This window comes from Zychaea mexicana, assembly GCF_025766255.1.
Source record: "Zychaea mexicana strain RSA 1403 chromosome Unknown BDB00scaffold_36, whole genome shotgun sequence".
NCBI classification, from domain to species: domain Eukaryota; kingdom Fungi; phylum Mucoromycota; class Mucoromycetes; order Mucorales; family Lichtheimiaceae; genus Zychaea; species Zychaea mexicana.
Window position 1 is genome coordinate 124,669 of NW_026516699.1, and position 21,204 is coordinate 145,872.

At 45.7% G+C, this 21,204-nt stretch overlaps 5 protein-coding genes and 1 non-coding gene across 6 annotated transcripts; 3 read left to right on the plus strand and 3 right to left on the minus strand.

Moving 5' to 3' along the window:
* Positions 1–351: 351 nt before the first annotated feature.
* On the plus strand, positions 352–513 carry BDB00DRAFT_741815 (uncharacterized protein; the record flags this gene model as incomplete). Its single annotated transcript, XM_053118467.1, has 1 exon — positions 352–513. A coding segment is annotated over one exon (162 nt), but the record flags the coding sequence as incomplete, so codon positions are not given.
* An 833-nt stretch (positions 514–1,346) lies between these two features.
* BDB00DRAFT_t54 lies at positions 1,347–1,418 on the minus strand. Its single transcript has one exon. It is a non-coding gene; the product is annotated as a tRNA-Glu (tRNA).
* Positions 1,419–15,687: 14,269 nt separating this feature from the next.
* BDB00DRAFT_823103 (cytidine deaminase-like protein) lies at positions 15,688–16,580 on the minus strand. Its single transcript, XM_053123510.1, has one exon. It carries the CDS (start codon positions 16,198–16,200, stop codon positions 15,736–15,738), a length of 465 nt encoding a protein of 154 aa, XP_052979704.1. The 5' UTR covers positions 16,201–16,580; the 3' UTR covers positions 15,688–15,735.
* Positions 16,581–17,000: 420 nt separating this feature from the next.
* On the plus strand, positions 17,001–17,579 carry BDB00DRAFT_372036 (uncharacterized protein). The gene is made up of 2 exons (XM_053117117.1): positions 17,001–17,456; positions 17,526–17,579. The coding sequence occupies exons 1-2, from the start codon at positions 17,104–17,106 to the stop codon at positions 17,530–17,532; spliced, it is 360 nt and encodes a 119-aa protein (XP_052979705.1). The 5' UTR covers positions 17,001–17,103; the 3' UTR covers positions 17,533–17,579.
* Positions 17,580–18,294: 715 nt separating this feature from the next.
* On the plus strand, positions 18,295–19,053 carry BDB00DRAFT_763601 (uncharacterized protein; the record flags this gene model as incomplete). The annotated part of the gene is made up of 3 exons (XM_053119408.1): positions 18,295–18,492; positions 18,558–18,728; positions 18,811–19,053. 3 exons carry the CDS (start codon positions 18,295–18,297, stop codon positions 19,051–19,053), a joined length of 612 nt encoding a protein of 203 aa, XP_052979706.1.
* A 53-nt stretch (positions 19,054–19,106) lies between these two features.
* On the minus strand, positions 19,107–20,920 carry BDB00DRAFT_956999 (uncharacterized protein; the record flags this gene model as incomplete). The annotated part of the gene is made up of 4 exons (XM_053129662.1): positions 20,802–20,920; positions 19,879–20,741; positions 19,448–19,792; positions 19,107–19,355 (listed from the first exon to the last, which is right to left on the minus strand). Exons 2-4 carry the CDS (start codon positions 20,455–20,457, stop codon positions 19,107–19,109), a joined length of 1,173 nt encoding a protein of 390 aa, XP_052979707.1. The 5' UTR covers positions 20,458–20,741; positions 20,802–20,920.
* Positions 20,921–21,204: the final 284 nt, after the last annotated feature.

Consider the following 21,204-nt stretch of genomic DNA (forward strand, 5'->3'; position numbering starts at 1 on the left):
GACTCCGATCATGTGGCACATGTGCTCTTGTATGAAATGGTGCTCAAGTATGGCAAGCCAAATAGGACTTTTGCCGGACAACGCTTCTAATTTTCTTTCGGATGCTATGAAAGCTGTTTGTCTCGGACTTGGTGTGTCTTGCTCGCTCACCTCGGTTGAATACCCTCAATGCGACGGCCTTGTTGAACGCATGAACAGGACCATCAAGACTTCGTTGGCCGCCTATGTGGAGTAAGACCCTAGCAAGTGGGACGAATTTCTGCTATTGTAACATTTGCGTACAATATGGCAAAACAATCATCAACTGGCTAGACACCATTTGAGCTTATGTACAGTCGACGGGCTGCCGTTCTTCTACCCAACGAACTGTGCCCAGAAGCCAAGACTTACGAAACACAATCATGGATACACTATCTGAATTCACACATACCAATTATCCATGGAGAAGCACTCAAGAATATCAAGGCCGCACAAGCCCGCCAAAAGCGATTTTACGATAAAACAAAGAATACAAAACATGACTATAGAATTGGCGACCTGGTTACCCAAAGAAATCTTGAGAAATCATCGTTTCCAAAAGAACGCTGGTCTGGCCCCTATGTGATACTCGCAAAAAACAATGAAGAAGGGACATCCTACAAGGTCCAGAAACAAGGTCCAAGCTGTTTCACAACAACCGCAAATATCAAGCACCTGCACCCATGGCATGAACCACCTTCTTTCACAAGAAGGGGATGATGTGAGATGATCAATGATGACGCCGCCATCTAAACGATCAGAAAAGACGTAGCCATCAGTATGTAAGAATCATGTGCCATCATTAGCGATTAGGAGTACACATATAAATACCCATCAAAGAAGCATCAAATAAAAAGAAGGCATAGAATTATCTAATTCTCTCGTATTCCAAGTTCCCTTCATCCTGTTCAAACTCAATCAAGCCCTCTATCCTATTATCATCCTTTGGTCTTCTCCTTTTTCATTGGTTATAGATGATGTGTCATAGTAAAAATGACCAGCCTTTAATTATTCCGTTTTGGCGGCGCAAAAATACGTTGACAACATACAAACGAACACACCACAAACAACGAGTAGAAGGCGGGATTCGACAGCATCGTAATTGTATCGTATTATATGGTTGTAGCATATGGCAAGCGCCGAGGCACTTTATTAGAAAAAGATTATAAATAGCCACGCTATCACAAGCAATAAAAAGTATCTTTTAACAACCCTCTATTCTCTGATTACCCTTTGTTCTTATCCTTTCTCATTGGCTACGGATCCACCCGCCAAAAAGCGACTCGACAACAATCCCAAAAAATTATACAAGCTTAAATGCTCACATTTTCCCCCACCGGGAATCGAACCCGGGCCACCTGTGTGAAAGACAGGGATCCTGACCACTGGACCATAGAGGAGGAGAGACATCTGTCGAGCATTGCGCGCGGTGAAAACCACCTCTTTTTATACTTTTCTTCAATCTGCACCCCCAAAAACTCGTCCTTTTTTCCGATCACCCCCCAAAAATTACGACCTCGAACTCGCCTCGCGTAACACCCGAGGCAACCGCCAATATTCCCACCTCACCACGTACAACAGCCGTGCCTGCATCACCCACAGCACCAGAATCGGCCATACGCCTCACATCGGCTTTGCCTATTAGAGCAAAACGGCGTGCTTCACAGCGGGCAACCCATATCCCCTCCCCTATCAAGAAGACCCCTTCCCCTATAGAAGGAAATTCACAGCAAAAACGGCAAAAACGCCACACCACCCCTTCACCTACTACAACAGAGATTGCCACCCCCAACACCATCAATTCCGCGGATATGTTTATCAACGGCCAAGAGGTATCACCATACCCCCAGTCCGAACGCACCCGCAGCAACAGCCCCCTCGCCGAACGCGGCACCGCCGCCCTTCAGCAACAACAGCAACAGCAAACCAACAACAACAACAACAACCAGCAAGAGCAAGAGCTCTTGTATAGCTCTCTGCATACATCACTCCCGATACACAGGAGCAGGAGGATGCAGCATTGGTAACAACAACAACAACAACAGCAATCCCTCCCTGGTTCCTCACGTTCCAGCAAAAAATTGCAGCCCACGATGAGCAATTAGAGCAAATGGCCGCTCTAATTAAAGAAAACAAGCAACTCCGGTCAGAATTAGCACTCGCTTATCAGCGTATTGCCGAGCTCGAGGGAGAACATCCCCCTGTGCCACCAGCAGCAACACTGACTGTTATGGATAGCACCCCTGAGTACGAAGATGATGAATGTCTTACAGGCACTATTGAGTCCGTACACGCGGGTACACCAGAATCTCGAGCTGTGTACCAGCAGCAAAAGCGTGCCCGTGAAGCACACAAGAGCAAGATCGGGAGAAGCGTCTCGCACGCCAGCTCAAGCTGATGGATCGCATGGACCAGCAGCAACAGCAAAAGCAACAAAAACAACAAAAGCAACAACAACCTGCACCTAACAACAACAGCAGCAAAAGACGTATGCAGCAGCAGCCAGCAAAAACGTTAGCAGCAACAACAACAAGCAAAAGACCCGTCGTGTTGTGAAAACACTAACAGCAGCAATGATGGCATGGGCCAGTCGTGGATTTGCCCCAATAGATCCTACTGCCACACAAGGGTATACGTTTGTGTACCTCAACAGCCCCCACCGCATGCGCCATAGTAAAGTGCGTAAACGCCTTGCTATCCTCAAGGTACCACAGGCCCGCATTCTTGACGTCCACTTCCCTACTACTGGTATTGTAGGCCTATTGATCCATCAATCGTTCAAGAATGAGCTTGAGCAGCTACTGGTGCCAGGTAGCATCAAATTTGTCGATTTTGATCCATTGTCACCTACTGTCATTAAGGATCAAAAGCTCAAAACCATGACAGCAACGGAAAAAACAACAAAGGCAATCGATATCCATCAGAGACGCATTTACCGCACATGCCTTCAAATGCCGCACACCTATCTTGGTAACGCAATCATGCGTTATTTCTGTGCTGACAGCTATGACGGGCCCCATAAGCTACCTACGGAAATGCTGATTGAGTTCCAGAAGCTGCGCCCAGCACCGCAATTCCGTCGTCGTAGGGAATTGACACCAGTAGAAGCAGCGTCAGCATTCCTAGCACCAACAACAAGCAACAAGGACGACGACGGCCGCAAGGACGACAGCGCCAAAAGCAGCAACAACAACATGGGAGAGGGAGAGGATGTTGACATGGGCAACATCTCTGCCAATAACTCTACCACCACCACCACCTCAAAAAACATCGAAGCCGCGGCAAAAGACAATAATTAATGAGTGACACCATCAAGATCGCTCAACTTAATGCAAATGGTATCGAAAGATCGCCAGATGTGTTAATTAATTATTGTACTGAAAATAACATTGATATTTTATTGCTAACGGAAACTAAACTACTCGCTGGACGACTTACAACACCATGGACGCAATTTCATAATTATGCGTGGACTTCAGGCAACGCACGAGTCGGCTTTGGCGGGCTAACGCTGCTTGTGCGCCCTGATTTTCCTTACCATGTTCACCCTCACGACCATCCGAATCGCTACACCATCACCTGTACGATCGGACCCTACACCATCCACTGTCTCTACTTACCTCCTTCTCTCTCCTTTCCCGACTACACCGCCACCATCCAACGCCTCACCATAGACGACAGCACCATAATCCTCGGCGACATCAACACTCGTCTTGGTGCACAGCTCGGCGATAACGACAGCACTTATCCTCGAGCAGGATTCCTGCAGCAATGGCTTGTTGACCATGGCATTGTTGTATGGAACGAAACACTCGCGTTCGGCAAACACACCTTCCACAAACCGAACGTTGGATCCAGCATCATCGACTTCTTCATCTCCTCACCTACTGCAGTGATATCACCTTCGCTCGTAGTAAGAGATGATTTGACGTTTGGATCCGATCATCACCTCTGCCAGTTCGACTTCTTCCTTCACACACCAATTGACCGGTTGCCAGCTCCCAACGCGCCGCGCCACATTGGAAGCTACAGCGTTTGCATGAAGAAGATATCCAGACGGTCTACATTGATGAGTTTACTCGCAATGTCGCACCGATTAGTGACGAGATACAGCAGTGTCTTGATCGCAATGAGCTGGACTTGGCGGCTATCGAACAGCTTGGCCAGCGTATCACTCAAGCCGTATACGAAGCGTTGGATGCAAGTGTCACTAGAGGGCAAGCCCGACCGAAGCAGTGGAAGTGGTTCTGGACCGCAGAGCTACAGAAGCTTGCTGACGAACGGCAGCAACGTTACAGTCGCTGGCGACATGCACCTGCCACCCTTGCACGAGCCACCCTGTGGAAGGAGTTCACCGATGCCCGAGACGAGCTGCGTATCGCCATCCGCCGTGCTCGTACTCGCCAATGGCGTGAATTCTGTACCAAGATGCAACGCAACGACCCATCCGAGGCCAACAGCGTCATCAAGAGCATGAGACGAAACCGCCAGAAAGGTGCCACGTTCTCGCATCCTCAAGGTCCCGCCCATGCCGCCGAAACAATGATCACTCATCTAGCTAGTGTCTTTGGTGGTGAGGTCTCTGACCCGCCGCAACAGCGCTACGATCAGCTGGATGATGTTGGTGACGATCCGTTCTCACTAGAGCGTATTGTCATGGTGATCCGCAAGGAGCTGCCAGGTCGTAAAGCGCCTGGATCAGATCATATTCGTGGTGAGATGCTAAAGCCGATTGCTCGTCCACTCGCATCGGTGCTCTCCCCTTTTCTTCGTCTTTGTTGGTGCTGGTCGTATTTGCCTGCTGCTTGGCGCACTGCACAGGTAGTACCGATCCACAAGAAAGGCGATCCATCCCTTGCGTCCAATTATCGGCCGATCAGTCTAACAAGCACGTTTCGTAAGATCGTCGAGCGGTGCTTGTTGCCAGTGCTGCTACAACAGATGCCTGCGCTCGATGTAGCCCAAGGTGGGTTTCGGGCTCGCCGCGGTGCTCTCGACCAGGCGTTCAATTTACAAGTGTTGATGCGCCAATTCCAACGCCAACACGATCAGCCACCCGTTGTCGCGTTCCTAGATATCAAAGCGGCGTACGATTCTGTCGACCGTAACGTTATTGGGGAGCGCTCACTGACCATCTGCAGCCAGCATTGCTTGAGTTGCTCAGGCATATGTTCAACGAGGTGTCGATCAGCGTCATCCTCAGCAACTACCAATCGCGTGCCATCCGTCCTCGTCGCGGTGTACTACAAGGCTCGATCCTTAGCCCGATCTTGTACGCCGTGTTCATCGACTCGCTGCCCAAGGTGCTACGACTTGGCAGCCGCCAACCACTGCTCATCCGCACTGTACCACTTGCTGATTACACTGAAGCATCTGCTCAGTTGCTGGAACGCCGCACCCTGCGTGATCGTCGTCGCCAAGACACGGATATCACCATCATTAACTCGCTGCTGTATGCTGACGACGTGGCTATTTTCGGTTCTTCCGATGATGTACGCCAGCTGCTTGCTATGGCACAGCTGCACTCGGAACGGTATGGGTATCGATGGAGCCCTACCAAATGCCAGATCGTTAATGGCCAGCCTGGTGTCCAATATCGACTCTACGGTGAAGCCATTGAACAAGTGCCCTGGTTCAAGTACCTTGGTATCCCGTTTACGGCAGAGGGCATCGACACCAACCGTTTGATCCAGACAAACGCTACCAAAACCATTAGCGCCATGGTTTTGCTTCGCAATATCGGCGCTCATCAATACAACTTTGGCCTCGGTCTCGCCCTGCGCCTGTATCGCAGCTTTGTTCGTCCTGTGCTGGAGTACGGCCTGGCAATCTTCACCCCAACCGCCACACAATATACCGCCCTCGAAAAGGTGCAGATTCGTTGCATTCGGTTAGCATTGAACGTTACCGACCCTGCTGCCACCACACCAACAATCGTCCCCCTCCACCTTGCTGACTTGCCGTCAATCAAACTTCGAGCGCGCATCTTGCTGTTCAAGTTTTTGTGTCGTGCGTTCCGTTTGCCACCGTCAACCTTGCTCGCATGTGTCGTTTCTTCATTTCTTCGTCGCCATCACCCACCCGACTATTGGCGCGTCATGACAACAAATAAGTTATGGGTAGACGAAAAAGAAGTAACTCGCCAAGCACCACTGCCGCGCGACCCCATGCAGCACGTAATCGACAGTCACCACCAACAAGAATTGCAAAGCCGCCGCAACCGGTTCTCCACTGTGCGACGTGCTTTGCCGGAACGGAGATGGGATCCGATCCTGTTTCTGCCCGCCACCAATTTGGCTCGCCACCGCCTTGTTAAATGGCGCATGCATTGGCTGCCATCATATCCGTTAAAGGATTGCCGCTGCGGCAAAGTGGGAGCCAACCGACGCCACTACACCAACGATTGTCCTCTTTTGGCACCAATGGTCGAGCAATTACGCAACAGTTTCCCTGGGCCTGTGCAAGACGACCAACATCTGCTGGATGCGGTCTTCAACAGCTTGCCAAACAAAGCAACAGCACTCAAGAATGGCCATTGGCGATCTACATGGCCTGTGCTTCTGCTTACGCTCCGCGATATCGACATTTGCAGTCATCCGGATGCCACCTTTGATCCCGAACCTCATCCAAGGCAGGTCCTTGATGGGTTCTTTTCACCACCATCACCACCACCCACATAATCATTGCTGCTACTGCCCTTTTCTTTCCCCTAGCACACCATCAACAACAACACCGCCTCTCTTATTACTTTGTGCCCTAGGCAGTTCATTCTATATTTTATATCTTTTATTTTCTTTTGTGTCGTTAGAAACTTTATATCTATCAGTATCACCTCCCCCCAGTCACTTCTCTTAGCTTACAGCCGGGTTTTTCTTCCCCTTTGAGGGTTTTCCCGCGCTCGTTCCACCACCTTTACCCCGCATTTTATATTCTTGTCACACCCTCCCTTTTGAAACAATGAGACCGGCAAATTGCCTAATGGATGTTGCCCTCGAGAGTCTCTTCCACCCTTTAATAAAAATACGCTTTGAACTAGACCATAGAGGAGAGACATTTTTCGAGCATTGCGCGCGATTAGAACCACCTCGTTTTAAACTTTTTCTTCACTCTGCACCCCCAAAAACTCGTCCTTTTTTCCAATCACCCCCCAAAAATTACGACCTCCGAACTCGCCTCGCGTAACACCCGAGGCAACCGCCAATATTCCCACCTAACCACGTACAACAGCCGTGTCTATATCACCTACAGCACCAGAATCGGCCATATGCCTCACATTGGCTTTGCCTATTAGAGCAAAACAGCGTGCTTCACAGCGGGCAACCCATATCCCCTCCCCTATCAAGAAGACCCCTTCCCCCATAGAAGGAAATTCACAGCAAAAACAGCAAAAACGCCGCACCACCCCTTCACCTACTACAACAGAAATTGCCACCCCCAACACCATCAATTCCGCGGATATATTTATTAATGGCTAAGAGGTATCACCATACCCCCAGTGCGAACGCACCTGCAGCAACAGCCCCCTAACCGAACGCGGCACCACCGCCCTTCAGCAACAACAGCAACAGCAAACCAACAACAACAACAACAACAACAACAACCAGTAAGAGCAAGAGCTCTTGTATAGCTCTCTGCATACATCACTCCCAGATACATAGGAGCAGGAGGATGCCACATTGGTAACAACAACAACAACAACAGCAATCCCTCCCTGGTTCCTCACGTTCCAGCAAAAAATTGCAGCCCACGATGAGCAATTAGAGCAAATGGCCGCTCTAATTAAAGAAAATAAGCAACTCCGGTCAGAATTAGCACTCGCTTATCAGCGTATTGCCGAGCTCGAGGGAGAACATCCCCTGTGCCACCAGCAGCAACAATGACTGTTATGGATAGCACCCCTGAGTACGAAGATGAATGTCTTACAGGCACTATTGAGTCCGTACATGCAGGTATACTAGAATCTCGAGCTGTGTACCAGCAGTAAAAGCGTGCCTGTGAAGCACACCAAGAGCAAGATCGGGAGAAGCGTCTCGCACGCCAGCTCAAGCTGATGGATCGCATGGACCAGCAGCAACAGCAAAAGCAACAAAAACAACAAAAGCAACAACAACCTGCACCTAACAACAACAGCAGCAAAAAGACGTATGCAGCAGCAGCCAGCAAAAACGTTAGCAGCAACAACAACAAGCAAAAGACCCGTCGTGTTGTGAAAACACTAACAGCAGCAATGATGGCATGGGCCAGTCGTGGATTTGCCCCAATAGATCCTACTGCCACACAAGGGTATACGTTTGTGTACCTCAACAGCCCCCACCGCATGCGCCATAGTAAAGTGCGTAAACGCCTTGCTATCCTCAAGGTACCACAGGCCCGCATTCTTGACGTCCACTTCCCTACTACTGGTATTGTAGGCCTATTGATCCATCAATCGTTCAAGAATGAGCTTGAGCAGCTACTGGTGCCAGGTAGCATCAAATTTGTCGATTTTGATCCATTGTCACCTACTGTCATTAAGGATCAAAAGCTCAAAACCATGACAGCAACGGAAAAAACAACAAAGGCAATCGATATCCATCAGAGACGCATTTACCGCACATGCCTTCAAATGCCGCACACCTATCTTAGTAACGCAATCATGCGTTATTTCTGTGCCGACAGCTATGACGGGCCCCATAAGCTACCTACGGAAATGCTGATTGTGTTCCAGAAGCTGCGCCCAGCACCACAATTCCGTCGTCGTAGGGAATTGACACCAGTAGAAGCAGCGTCAGCATTCCTAGCACCAGCAACAAGCAACAAGGACGACAGCGCCAAAAGCAGCAACAACAACATGGGAGAGGGAGAGGATGTTGATATGGGCAACATCTCTGCCAATAACTCTACCACCACCACCACCTCAAACAACGTCGAAGCCGCAGCAAAAGACAATAATTAATGAGTGAAACACTCAAAATCGATCAACTTAATGCAAATGGTATCGAAAGATCGCCAGATGTGTTAATTAATTATTGTATTGGAAATAACATTGATATTTTATTGCTAACGGAAACTAAACTACTCGCTGGACGACTTACAACACCATGGACGCAATTTCATAATTATGCGTGGACTTCAGGCAACGCACGAGTCGGCTTTGGCGGGCTAACGCTGCTTATGCGCCCTGATTTTCCTTACCATGTTCACCCTCACGACCATCCGAATCGCTACACCATCACCTGTACGATCGGACCCTACACCATCCACTGTCTCTACTTACCTCCTTCTCTCTCCTTTCCCGACTACACCGCCACCATCCAACGCCTCACCATAGACGACAGCACCATAATCCTCGGCGACATCAACACTCGTCTTGGTGCACAGCTCGGCGATAACGACAGCACTTATCCTCGAGCAGGATTCTGCAGCAATGGCTTGTTGACCATGGCATTGTTGTATGGAACAAAACATTCGCGTTCGGCAAACACACCTTCCACAAACCGAACGTTGGATCCAGCATCATCGACTTCTTCATCTTCTCACCTACTGCAGTGATATCACCTTCGCTCGTAGTAAGAGATGATTTGACGTTTGGATCCGATCATCACCTCTGCCAGTTCGACTTCTTCCTCCACACACCAATTGACCGGTTGCCAGCTCCCAACGCGCCGCGCCAACATTGGAAGCTACAGCGTTTGCATGAAGAAGATGTCCAGACGGTCTACATTGACGAGTTTACTCGCAATGTCGCACCGATTAGTGACGAGATACAGCAGTGTCTTGATCGCAATGAGCTGGACTTGGCGGCTATCGAACAGCTTGGCCAGCGTATCACTCAAGCCGTATACGAAGCGTTGGATGCAAGTGTCACTAGAGGGCAAGCCCGACCGAAGCAGTGGAAGTGGTTCTGGACCGCAGAGCTACAGAAGCTTGCTGACGAACGGCAACAACGATGCAGTCGCTGACGACATGCCCCTGCCACCCTTGCACGAGCCACCCTGTGGAAGGGGTTCACTGATGCCCGGAAAGCACTGCGTCTTGCCATTCGTTGTGCTCGCACTCGTCAATGGCGTGAATTTTGTACCAAGATGCAATGCAACGATCCCTCTGAGGCCAACTCAGTCATCAAAAGCATGCGACGCAACCGCCAAAAAAGTGCCACGTTCTCGCATCCTCAAGGTCCGACCCATGCCACCGAAACAATGATCACTCATCTAGCTAGTGTCTTTGGTGGTGAGATTACCGACCCGCCGCTACAGCGATACGATCAGCTGAATGCTGTTGGTGACGATCCGTTCCCACTAGAGCGTATTGTCATGGTGATTTGCAAGAAGCTACCAGGTCGTAGAGCGCCTGGATCAGGTCATATTCGTAGTGAGATGCTAAAGCCGATTACTCGTCCACTCGCGTCGGTGCTCTCCCCTTTTCTCTGTCTTCGCTGGTGTTGGTCGTATTGCCTGCTGCTTGGCGCACTACACAGTTACCCTTGCGTCCAACTATCGGCCGATCAGTCTGACAACCACGTTTCGTAAGATCGTCGAGCGTTTCCTGCTGCCAGTGCTGTTAGAACAGATGTCTGCGCTTGATGTAGCCCAAGGTAGGTTTCGTGATCGCCGCGGTGCTCTCGACCAGACCTTCAATTTACAAGCGTTGATGCGCCAATTCCAACGCCAACATGATTAGCCACCTGTTGTTGCGTTTCTTGATATCAAAGCGGCGTACGACTCCGTCGACTGTAATGTTATTTGGGGAGCGCTCACCGACCGTTGTGACATTATTTGCCAATTGAACTGTAGGTACATAGTATATATCCCAACCTGATGTGGCTCCTTCTACCATCTTCTTGACTGTAATGGATGCTTTCTGTACAAGTCTTTTTGCACTTCCCTGTGTTCTAAGGTGATAAGGTATAAAGTGCATGAGAGAATCCTGCGTGCCTCGTGAGCCTTTTCATATGTTGGCTCACTCATTCAACACTGCAATCTTAGCTGGCCTGCTTTTGGTATACTGCTACTAACGTTCTCATAAATTTCTGCTGTCTTGTTAGTTAGCACATTTAATATGCAAGTGCATGTGCATATAAGTACCAATACTGATACATTTTTATTGCCCTGCTGGCTGGAAGTTTCAAAAGTGGCAAGATCTAAATAGACCATTGATTCCAGGAGCATCTGTTTTGACCATATTTTATGGATGGTAGCCTTACTGTACAATGTTGGCCTTCTGGCATACAAAGCATACCTTTACTAAATCTACAGTTTCTTCCTTCAGGTGTTGCCAATGTAACCCGTTACCATGAAACTATTTGCACAATGGCGTTCAGGCCAAGTAGGTGTACGTTTTCTAATACTTTCTCTGTCTTTTTCTGGTCCAACCTCGACTGACTGTGGTAAACTATAATCCGGTACAGACAGATGTCTTTCTAAAAAGTTCTCTTTACCGCACCGCGATCCAATAAGGGACACAGTTGCGCACATACACCTAGCTGGATTATATTATGAATCCTTCATATAACTGAGTAAAGAAACTAAGTATGAAACAACCGTTTAAGAACACATCACACACCATCATATAAGCTGTTACATCGTTCTTACAGCAAAGCACCAATTAATAAGGTCCTTGTTGACAAAGACGTTAATAAGCTTTCCACCTTCAGATCTGTTTCTCCGTTAAGACCGAGTTCTGGGAAAGTTAGGTATAGAAGAAGATAGTTTCTATAGTTGATGTTGCACTTCGTTCAATTACTTGAATATAATCGATTCTTAAACGAATTATTTGTCTTCGCTTATTTCGATTTACCACACTGATAAAGCGATGCGTCTGGCCTTGGCAGTGGAAGCAACACAAGACTATGCAGATGCACTGGTAGCAAAAGCACATCTGCAACACATACAAAATTTTCATTAGGTAGTAGCTCACTTGTGACCTGTATAAACTTGAGTGGTAGGATAAAAAAGGTAATAAAAACTGAAGATAAGTATCTTTGAGATTATGTTTTATTCCAACAACAATAAATCAAGCTTCTTTTGAATTCTAGCTGTTAAGATGGCGATGTCAATTCACATGGCTGCTGAATAATCTATATGTAAAATTACTGATCAAGGACGACGTATCATAACTTGTAGATAAGTAGCTAACATTTACTAAAACACTTCTTGAAACCGGCGACAGCTGGTGTGTGGCCGCGCCATCTGTTGATAGGTTTTTTGTTGTCGTGTTTACATAAGCTGAATCACCGATTGGAATGATTCCATGTTGTACATAATTCAAATGAGGTGTTTCTATGCATAGTGCTTAGCTGGTTGCCGTACCAATTTATCTGTGCGCGCTATTGGTATTAAACCGAATATTCACATTATGACGTCTTGGGCAGTGTTAAAATGTTGCTCACCACGTTACCCCCTTCCAGGTTATACATCACACTGTATAGAATGCGCCTAGCGACGTGTGCGAAAACGCTTGCTGCGTCTGGTGTACGATGAAAGTAGTGTAGTACCTGTAGGGCCTCAGTAATGTTGCAGTACTGCAATTGCAGTAATCTTTTGCAGTAATTGCTAGACTTTGTCGAACAAATGCCGCGCGTTTCCCCGGACCCACTTAGTAGTTAGGTGCACAAAAAACGCATAGTACATGTCTTACGCCACTTTTTTGTCTCCCACTTGTCAGAAGCAAGATACATATGTACTATACTATACCGTGACTTTTGCTTTTGGGTTTAAGCACGCAACAGATCGAAGGAATTTTTGTTTGTTATTACGTTATAACGAGTTCACCAAAACATCTACAAGCGTACGGTAAGACCCTCTTTTTTTTATAACTTGGCTCAGTACACAAATCTATCACAGTATTGAACTTTTTCTGTTTCTCCATCGTAGGCAATCAGTAATGAATAAGCTTGAAGAGATTGCAAAACGATTTATATACGAGGCAAGCATTCGGAAAGGCGAACCATGTCGCTATCGTTACTGGTGATTTCAACATCAAATTTTTAGCCAGCGACAATTCGAACATAAGAACAATTCTCTCTCTCTCCTTTCACAGTATAATTTGGTCAAAGGCAGCTGAAGCTTCAAATCTGAAGGTCGTACAAATATTTCTTTACCTAATAAGTAAAGAGCGCGAGGCTGAAGGTCCTTTAGCCTTGGAGGTTAATGATCACAGCTGAAGCTACCTTTTCTAAGTAATCCGTTTACTTCAGTGTGATTATTGTACGACCTTCAGATTTGAAGCTTCAGCGGCCTTTGACCAGGCCTATTTTGCGACTGAAACACCTTTTTGAAGCCCGGAACGGCACAAGAAACTAGTGGATGATCATTTTGCTTCATGTATATTTTGATCACTATCCGCTCTAGCCTATCATGTTAATCGTTGATGCAGATGATATTTGGCTCAGCATCTAGTGCAGCATTGCTTTTTGTATTAAACACCAACTCGAATCGGTAGCGGGTACGAGGTGGCATGAAGCAGACCAAGAGAAGATATATCTCCATTATAAACCTTTTTTTCTCAAAGTCCAGTTTAACTTAATCCCAACCTTTTTCAAGTGTTAAAAAATTTACGTACTATTTAATTGCAAGTGCCGTCTCTTTCTGACGCAGTCTAAGCATCATGTCGCTCCATAAGTACATCTTATGGCGTACTCAATTCTTATTTGAAATTTTCTTCTCCAAAGCTTTAGATATAGACTTCAGCAGCTATATTTTTTATTTTTCTATGTGTACCTGGTTGTGTTGCGCGATCGAGTTGAATAATATAAAACGTTGTGCAGCTGCTTGGCACTTGATGCATAGAAAGTGTTGTGAGACCTACTGCTTTGCCGTGTTAGCGATGAACACGGCGAAAAAAGCCTTCATTTTATAAGAGGAAGAATGCTTGGAATCTGAACGAACCTCAATCTGATATGTGCACAGTATCATCCTCCTAGAATTTTAAAATACGCGTTGGAGTTTTTTACACTGAGTGGCAGTATTGCTTTTATATTCAGCATCAAATCTTCTTCCTTAAGTTTCATCTTCGTGGTCCATTTGACACCCGTTGCATGATTTCATCTGTTGTCTGATTAACTAAGTTGCTTTTGTAGAATGTGAACCCCATACAAACATTTACTTCTTCGTTAAGTACCAGCTCAAGGTCATTACCCAGATTTCTTTGCTGTAATCTACCTGGGATCCTAGCTGATCAGAATAAAAGATCTTACACAGCTTTTACCGAAGCAAGTGTACATTCAAAGATACAATACTGTGTTATAGATACTTACTACATATTAGATTGACTTGTGCAGTTGATATTGATATGCCAAGTAGCTTAGTGAAGGTTTGGTTTAACTTGGATATCGACCTTAGCTTGTCGTAGCTATCTTGTATATAAGTGTGCAGACTTTGTAAATCCCTCCACATGAAAATACATTCCCTCGGGGGTTAGAACCAATGCGCACTGATGTACATGCTCTCATATAAGTAACGAATTCGAGCTATATACTGTATATAGTGTGTATATTTTTAAAATATACATATGTGTTGTCGCTAAACAAGAACAATAAATCGAAGTATATATTTATAAGTGATGTCAGTATGGGCCGTTGGCAGTTGTTCATGAAAGAAATTTAACGTCATCGTCACCGAGTAGCGCTTCATTCTGAACATCAATCACATACTCGGGTCACCTTAATATAAAGTGCAACATATGCATGCTTGACCTTTGCGTAGCTTGTATTTTCTCTAGATAGTAGTTTGATACTTCTTATCACATAAGACAGACAAATGTCAGATCTCGTACTGCAAGAGAGTCTGGGCTTTTGCGGGACGATGACAGTGAGGTTCATAGCTTACACCGGTATGGTGAGTCGAAAAACCAATGGCATCCAGCCTAGAAGAGAAGAGACTGCAGCGTATGACCGAATGCTCAGAGGAAGCTATTACCTTTTGAAAAAGGTAAGGTACTTGCATTGATTGTTCTAGGTAGAGCATGAGGCACAGGATATGTTTTCGACCAAGACCAAGAAGTATGTGTTACAATATTTAAGATGGGTGCTTTATGGAGATACATGCTCTTGACTAGCCGCGTTGAGAAGATTGGGATGAGAGTTGGGACGGGTAAACTGTGGGTAAACACACTTATCCAACTCTTCGTGATCAACTAACTAGTCCAGCAGCAGGCACACAGTGCTGAAAATGCCTTAACTGCGGTAATAGAGGGATAATAGTACAATTGATTTTAGTCCCGGTTTCTATAAACTGACTGTTTCGGCTGCGAAGATGAACACTCAAATAGACTGCTCTCAATTACGATGCCAATGGATACTACCAAGCATAATAATAATGTTGCCGGACAGGTTTTCTGCTGCATAGCCCACCCTTAAGATTCGAAAAAATAACGATAATTAAAACACTATATCCGCTTTTAGATCCGTCTTCCACCCTCACATGCTTATCAATTTGGTTTTATCTATATTTCCTATCCTATGCTGATCACTTCCATATATACTGGTTCATAATTGAGCAAAAAGTAGTAGCTATTGATCTCTGTTCATCCTTCTTTTTCTGTAGGTTTACGTATACTGCATGATAACCAATTTCGGAGGTGCGCTTGTTTTTTCTGCTGATCCAGCGTCCTTCTCCGTATAAATGTCATCCATTCAATTTCTTTAGGCTGGTGAATCCTGCAACGCTCTAGTGGGGGTTCTTTCAGTATAAAACACATATCCATTAAATAACAAAGACAACATGTACACAATGATAGATGCTAGTGCTTAATAATATGCTGGTTTGGCGCAAAACATGCGTCCTCCACATCGGGCACTACGAAGACCTCAATCCCACTGTCTCTAAGCTGCTGCAATCCTGTACACTGAACCAAGTTTGGCGGTTCACGGACACCCATAACAACGCGAGCAATCTGAGCTTCAATCAATCGATCCGTGCACGGTCTGTTGCCAGAAAGTCGTGTCGAACAAGGCTCCATAGTCGTATACATTGTTCCTCCTTTTGCTTCCTCAATGTCTTTAAGTTTGAGCAATGCACATTCTTCAGCGTGCGTATTGCCAGGGATTTCGCGTGAAAAACCGCTGGTGAGTTGTTGGCCATTTTGTACAAGTACGGCGCCGACACAATACGCTTTCTCGACTGGAATGGATTCGTTTGCTTTTTCGATCGCTAGTTGCATAAATTCACGATCGCGCGGATCGTGGGTATATTGTGTAAGGCTCATTGTGTGCTGATTTGCGGAACCGAGGGATTTCAGGTATAAAAAGAAGTTCAGAGGAAAAGCCAAGCGCTAGTGTAAATTATTTTTGCTTTGGCGTGTTGTGTGACGACAAACCATGTTGCCCCTCCCTGACTCAGAGCTTTCAGCCTGCGCACCGTGATGTTTACGCCGGTATTATCTCTTTTGGAAAAACAAGCTTCATTCACATGGAGACTATCGTGACTTACATGGAAGGTTGAGCCGACGGCCCTATATTAAGCAATTCGTCGTATCAATACCGATACTTAGAGTGAGTAAGGTTTACTGTCTGCATGGTCAAGAAGGAAGAGAGCAATGATAATGAGGATTAACAAGAAGGAAGAAGCCACTGCATTCAATGCTTCGTCAGTTTGTGTGGGTTATAAGGAAAAAGTATGGTCACAGCCCTAGGCAGTTATTAAAGCCATTTTTTAGACCAGATGAAAAATCGAATGTGGCATTTTTTGTCCAGAATCTGCTCACGTAAAAAGAACTTTAATAAAAAAAGATACGCCAGGAATAATTACCTGTTAAAAAGGCTACAACCGTAAGTAATATCTTAATTTAGGCTGTGATCATTTTTAGCTTCTTTGGTTGCACTCGTCTGATTTCGATAACCTGCTTAAAAAGAAAGGGTCCTGGCAGGGAAAACTGTCATGGATCACAGTCCATGTTAATTTTAGCTGGATGATTGCAGTGACTAGATCTGTCTTAGCGTAATTTCTGTCATTATCATCCAATGGAGGAGCTCAACCGGGAGAAAATGCTTCTTGCAACAGAATGGACCTGTTTCAGTTGATTATACGTTACACAGCCAGACATGATGAGAAGGCAGGGTCCGACCAGAGGACAATGTATACGCCATAGGGCCTCGACAAAAAAAAATCCATGTACCCCATAATTGAGCTCTTATATCTTTTTCTTTTTATTACTTTGTTTTTTCCTTCTTCTTTCTCTTTCTCCTTCATTCTGCTATATACTCCATGTCCTCAACTTCCACAGTACCAAAGTCGCCGTTGCCGCTGCGAGCACATTTCAATACTTTACCAACGCGGTCAACAACTACACAACTCCAGGTTCCTCAATATCCAGCAGCTATATCGAGACTTGGGTACGCAGGAGGAAAGGGTTGTAGAGAGTGTGGCTCCCTGCTTTTCACAAATCAAAGTAACTTTTGTATTGATGATCATGTTGGCGTACTACATAGAATTCCACGTTCACAATCAACCTCGAGCCTTCATGTAAGTTAACGTTGCACGATGCAATATTTTAACAATTTTAATTAAGCAGCAAGCGGGTAATATTAATAGGACCTAGTATCCGATCTTCGCCTGCAACAGCAACAACAGGCAAGTAAATTAAATCTTGTTGCTACCTAACACTGGATAGGAAGCAAACATAAACTAATCAATTATAAATATGAAATGGCGTTAGAAACATAATGTAGAATCAGAAGATGAAAAGAAAAGACTAGGTCTGTGAATAAACTCGAACCTATTTCTGATGGGAAAGTGAAGTAGCTAATATACAACTGTGATAATAGAAGCATCAAAAAGCGCAATTTCTCGACATGCTTCGGTTGTCGTTCGTTATTACAATAAAGCCAAGAGTCGATCACCCTCATTAAACAGAGCGCTCTCATCTGCATCTCCGAAAAAGAACAAGAAGCGCATCCCACAATCACCGCCAACAAAAAAACCAGCACAGCCCGCACAGTCAGCTCCAGCACCGCCGTCAGGAACAGCAGCAACGGAGCCGCGGCTTCAGCGAGCCGATTCCCGAGTACGAGTACAGCTAGTACCTACCCCGCTACTTGAACCATCCGCTGCCGTCATCGAAGAACTCAGTACGGATCCACCAATACAAATTGCTGTAATAGACGAAAAAGTTATAGAGCAAAAAGATGACGAACACGAGGAGAAGAGTGAGAACTATGAAGAGAATGATGACCATAGACGCCAAGTCGACGGGAAAGTCCACATGGATAAAGAGGAAGCAGAAGATGCATCAGAAAATATACAAAACGACAACACCGTATATGTGATCGAACCGCCACAACAGCGGATGCCGACTCGGTCAATGTCTTCACCACCTCCCAATAGTACACATAGCTGGTACACGCTACGTTCTGACGAGACAGACGCATGGATTCAGCAGGGTATCGAATACCATGAAAAGGGAGCAATACAGCAAGCTACGCTTGAATTTCAACGAGCTGCTAATGCCAGTTCACCGATCGGACTGTTTCTCTATGGCCTATCACTGCGCCATGGCTGGGTAAGCTTCTCTATACAAATTGAAGCAAGGAGAAAAAAATAGACTAAATCCAGTGTGGAGTATAGGGCTGTAAACGTAGTGAGCGGACAGCATTTAGATACTTACAAAAATCAGCCGAGCATGCTATTTTTGACCTTCAGAAATTTGTATCGGGTCGCGGTAACAAGTTCATTGCCAACCGCGAATTGGTGATGGCTATTTATGAGCTAGGACAAGCATACTGTCATGGGTGGGGCGTAAGTTGATCATTATTACCCTTTAATTGCACAACGGGTCATATAGTAAGCTTACACACGCAAGGTCATCATTTTATTGCAGTGTCACAAAGACAAAAAGACTGCTGCATACTACTTCAAAATCGCTGCTGACTTGGGCGATGCAGACGCACAAAATGAAGTGGCGAGATGCTATCATCACGGACAAGGTTTCAAAAAGGACATGAAGCTCGCAGCCAAATACTATCGCAAAGCTGATCAACAGGGCCATGGTATGGTGGGAAACTCATGGATTTATAAAGAAAAATACGGCGCTCCTGTACAAGCAGGATCGTCATCATCGTGATTATTATTATTACTATAATAATCAAGGATGCGTTGAGACAATAAAAAAGAGCATTACAACAAGAACCAAGTACCCATCAAGCTCATTGTTGTGACAACAAACCAAGCCAGTTGGATTGAGCCGGCTGTTCCTTCCATGTCATCCAGTCCACCGCCAGCACCGCCTTTCATTCCTGATTTTGGTTTAGCTACCGATGCCTTGCATAGGAAGGAGTTGCCTTTGATGACGCCATTCTTCAACTTGCTCATATCGTTGCACGAGAATTTACTGCTGGAAGTTTGTACGTTAAGACCGCCTCGGACCTATGCAGTTAAATCATGCATACAAAAATTATTTAGATTAACTCGGGTCTTAAACTCTCAGATGCGGATCGAACCCTTTTCTTTTTACTTACATCAGATAACTTGGGTAGCTTGACTTCATCAAACGTGCCGACGATGTCCAATGTGCCATCTACTTCTTCCAAGTTAGGAAACGCTTCGATTGTTCCCAGCTGTGTGTTATGGCCGACGGATAAAGCGCCACCAAGCCGACGAAGCTTTGGGAGTGCCAGCTCCGATAACTGATTGTTGTTGGTGATTGTCAAGGTGCCGTCGATTTCGGATATCTCCTTCAAACCAAGCTTGCCGAATGTGTTGGAAATAAACGAGATATCACCAGAGACATGCTTGAGTCCATCCAAGTTGACACCTGCCAGGTTACGGAACGATCCGTGTTTCACACCGCCTAGACTGTGGAGCTGAATAATGATATCCATTGAAGAATAGTGTGAGCCATCATCGTTTTAACAAAAACAGCTATAGCCTTAGATTAAACCGTACTTACATCCAAGTTGAGGCTGGGCGAGTTAGCAGAAACGGTCAAAGTATCGCCGATATCCGTCAAGTTACTCAAATCGACGGATTTCAGATATATGTTGTTATCGATGATTAAGTTGGATACCTTGTCCATCTTTAAGCCATCGATACGGGCTGCGGTTGTGTCTGACACCATAAATCGATCCGCTTGCGACAGGCCTGCTGGGAACGCAATTGAGGATAGTGCTGGTTGGACTGCCGCTTCAAAGCTGCGCACGCCAATTAGAGCTTTGGGCTCGAATCTGCTGAGGATCTTGTTATTGTCCAATTTCATCTGACCGTCGATGACTTGCAGGCTGTCCAAAGTGAGCGACGTCAACGCATTGTTGTCCTTGACAATCAGATCGCCTTTCAGCGACTGGATGCCTTTCACGGTAAGTTTGTTCGTGCCGACGTTTTCGATTGTTATGCCGCCTTGGTACGTTTTGCACGTTTGGATGGCATCAAGATCGCCTTGAGAAGTGACCTTGATGTCGCCGCTACAACCGGCTGACACCGTTGTAGCTGCCGCAAACACAAAGAGTAGGGCGGAGGTGAATCCTTTCATTAAAGGCTTAGTCTTTATTTCTTTTAGGTAAAAGAGGTGTGAGAGTGAGATATATAATTAGGGAAAAAGAGCTGAATTGTCATCGATTTACAATGTAAATTCTTTTTATGTCGCTTTTGTTTGATGAATCGCTAAATTCTTGTTGGTTGGATCAAATAGACATTTTGTTTGCATAATATGTTTGAGAGCCAACGAACGCAAGTGATGTATTCGAAGTACACAGTGTCACTATATAAACAAACATGTCTTTCCTCTCCAATTAAGGCTACTATGCAATAAAAAGGCTAAAAAGTTATCTAGCAAAAGGTATCCAGCGTATGTGGTTTTAAAAATACTTGCTTTACCTGTAATCTACCAACCAGTTCAATTATTGGAGAGGTGTGGTCGAAAGTTCGAGTTTTAACCGGCGAGGAACAAAGCCAAAAGTGTACATGTTTGCTATAAGAACGCTACCATCCCTCGGATATTATTCATGGGAGAAAGAGGCAGATGTTATCTTTCTCCCGCTCTGTTTTCTATTGTCGTGTATATGCGTCATCATCATCGTTATTAATGACAGAGCAATGTTTCAGAAGAACAAGTTCCTTGAACGTGTCACGAGTTCGGTATACGGCGCTTCAAAAATGGCGCAAGAAGAATGACCGGTCCGCCGTGTTCTTTCGTGCGTACTGTGTTGATTGTCCTGTTGCCAAGCTTCCACGATAACAACCCAAAACAGCGTATACACACAACATACAATGGAGGTCA

Excerpts from the sequence above, each read along its gene's own strand:
- BDB00DRAFT_823103 (XM_053123510.1), bottom strand. The coding sequence starts at position 16,200 with ATGAGCCTTACACAATATACCCACGATCCGCGCGATCGTGAATTTATG.
- BDB00DRAFT_372036 (XM_053117117.1), top strand. The coding sequence starts at position 17,104 with ATGTACCCCATAATTGAGCTCTTATATCTTTTTCTTTTTATTACTTTG.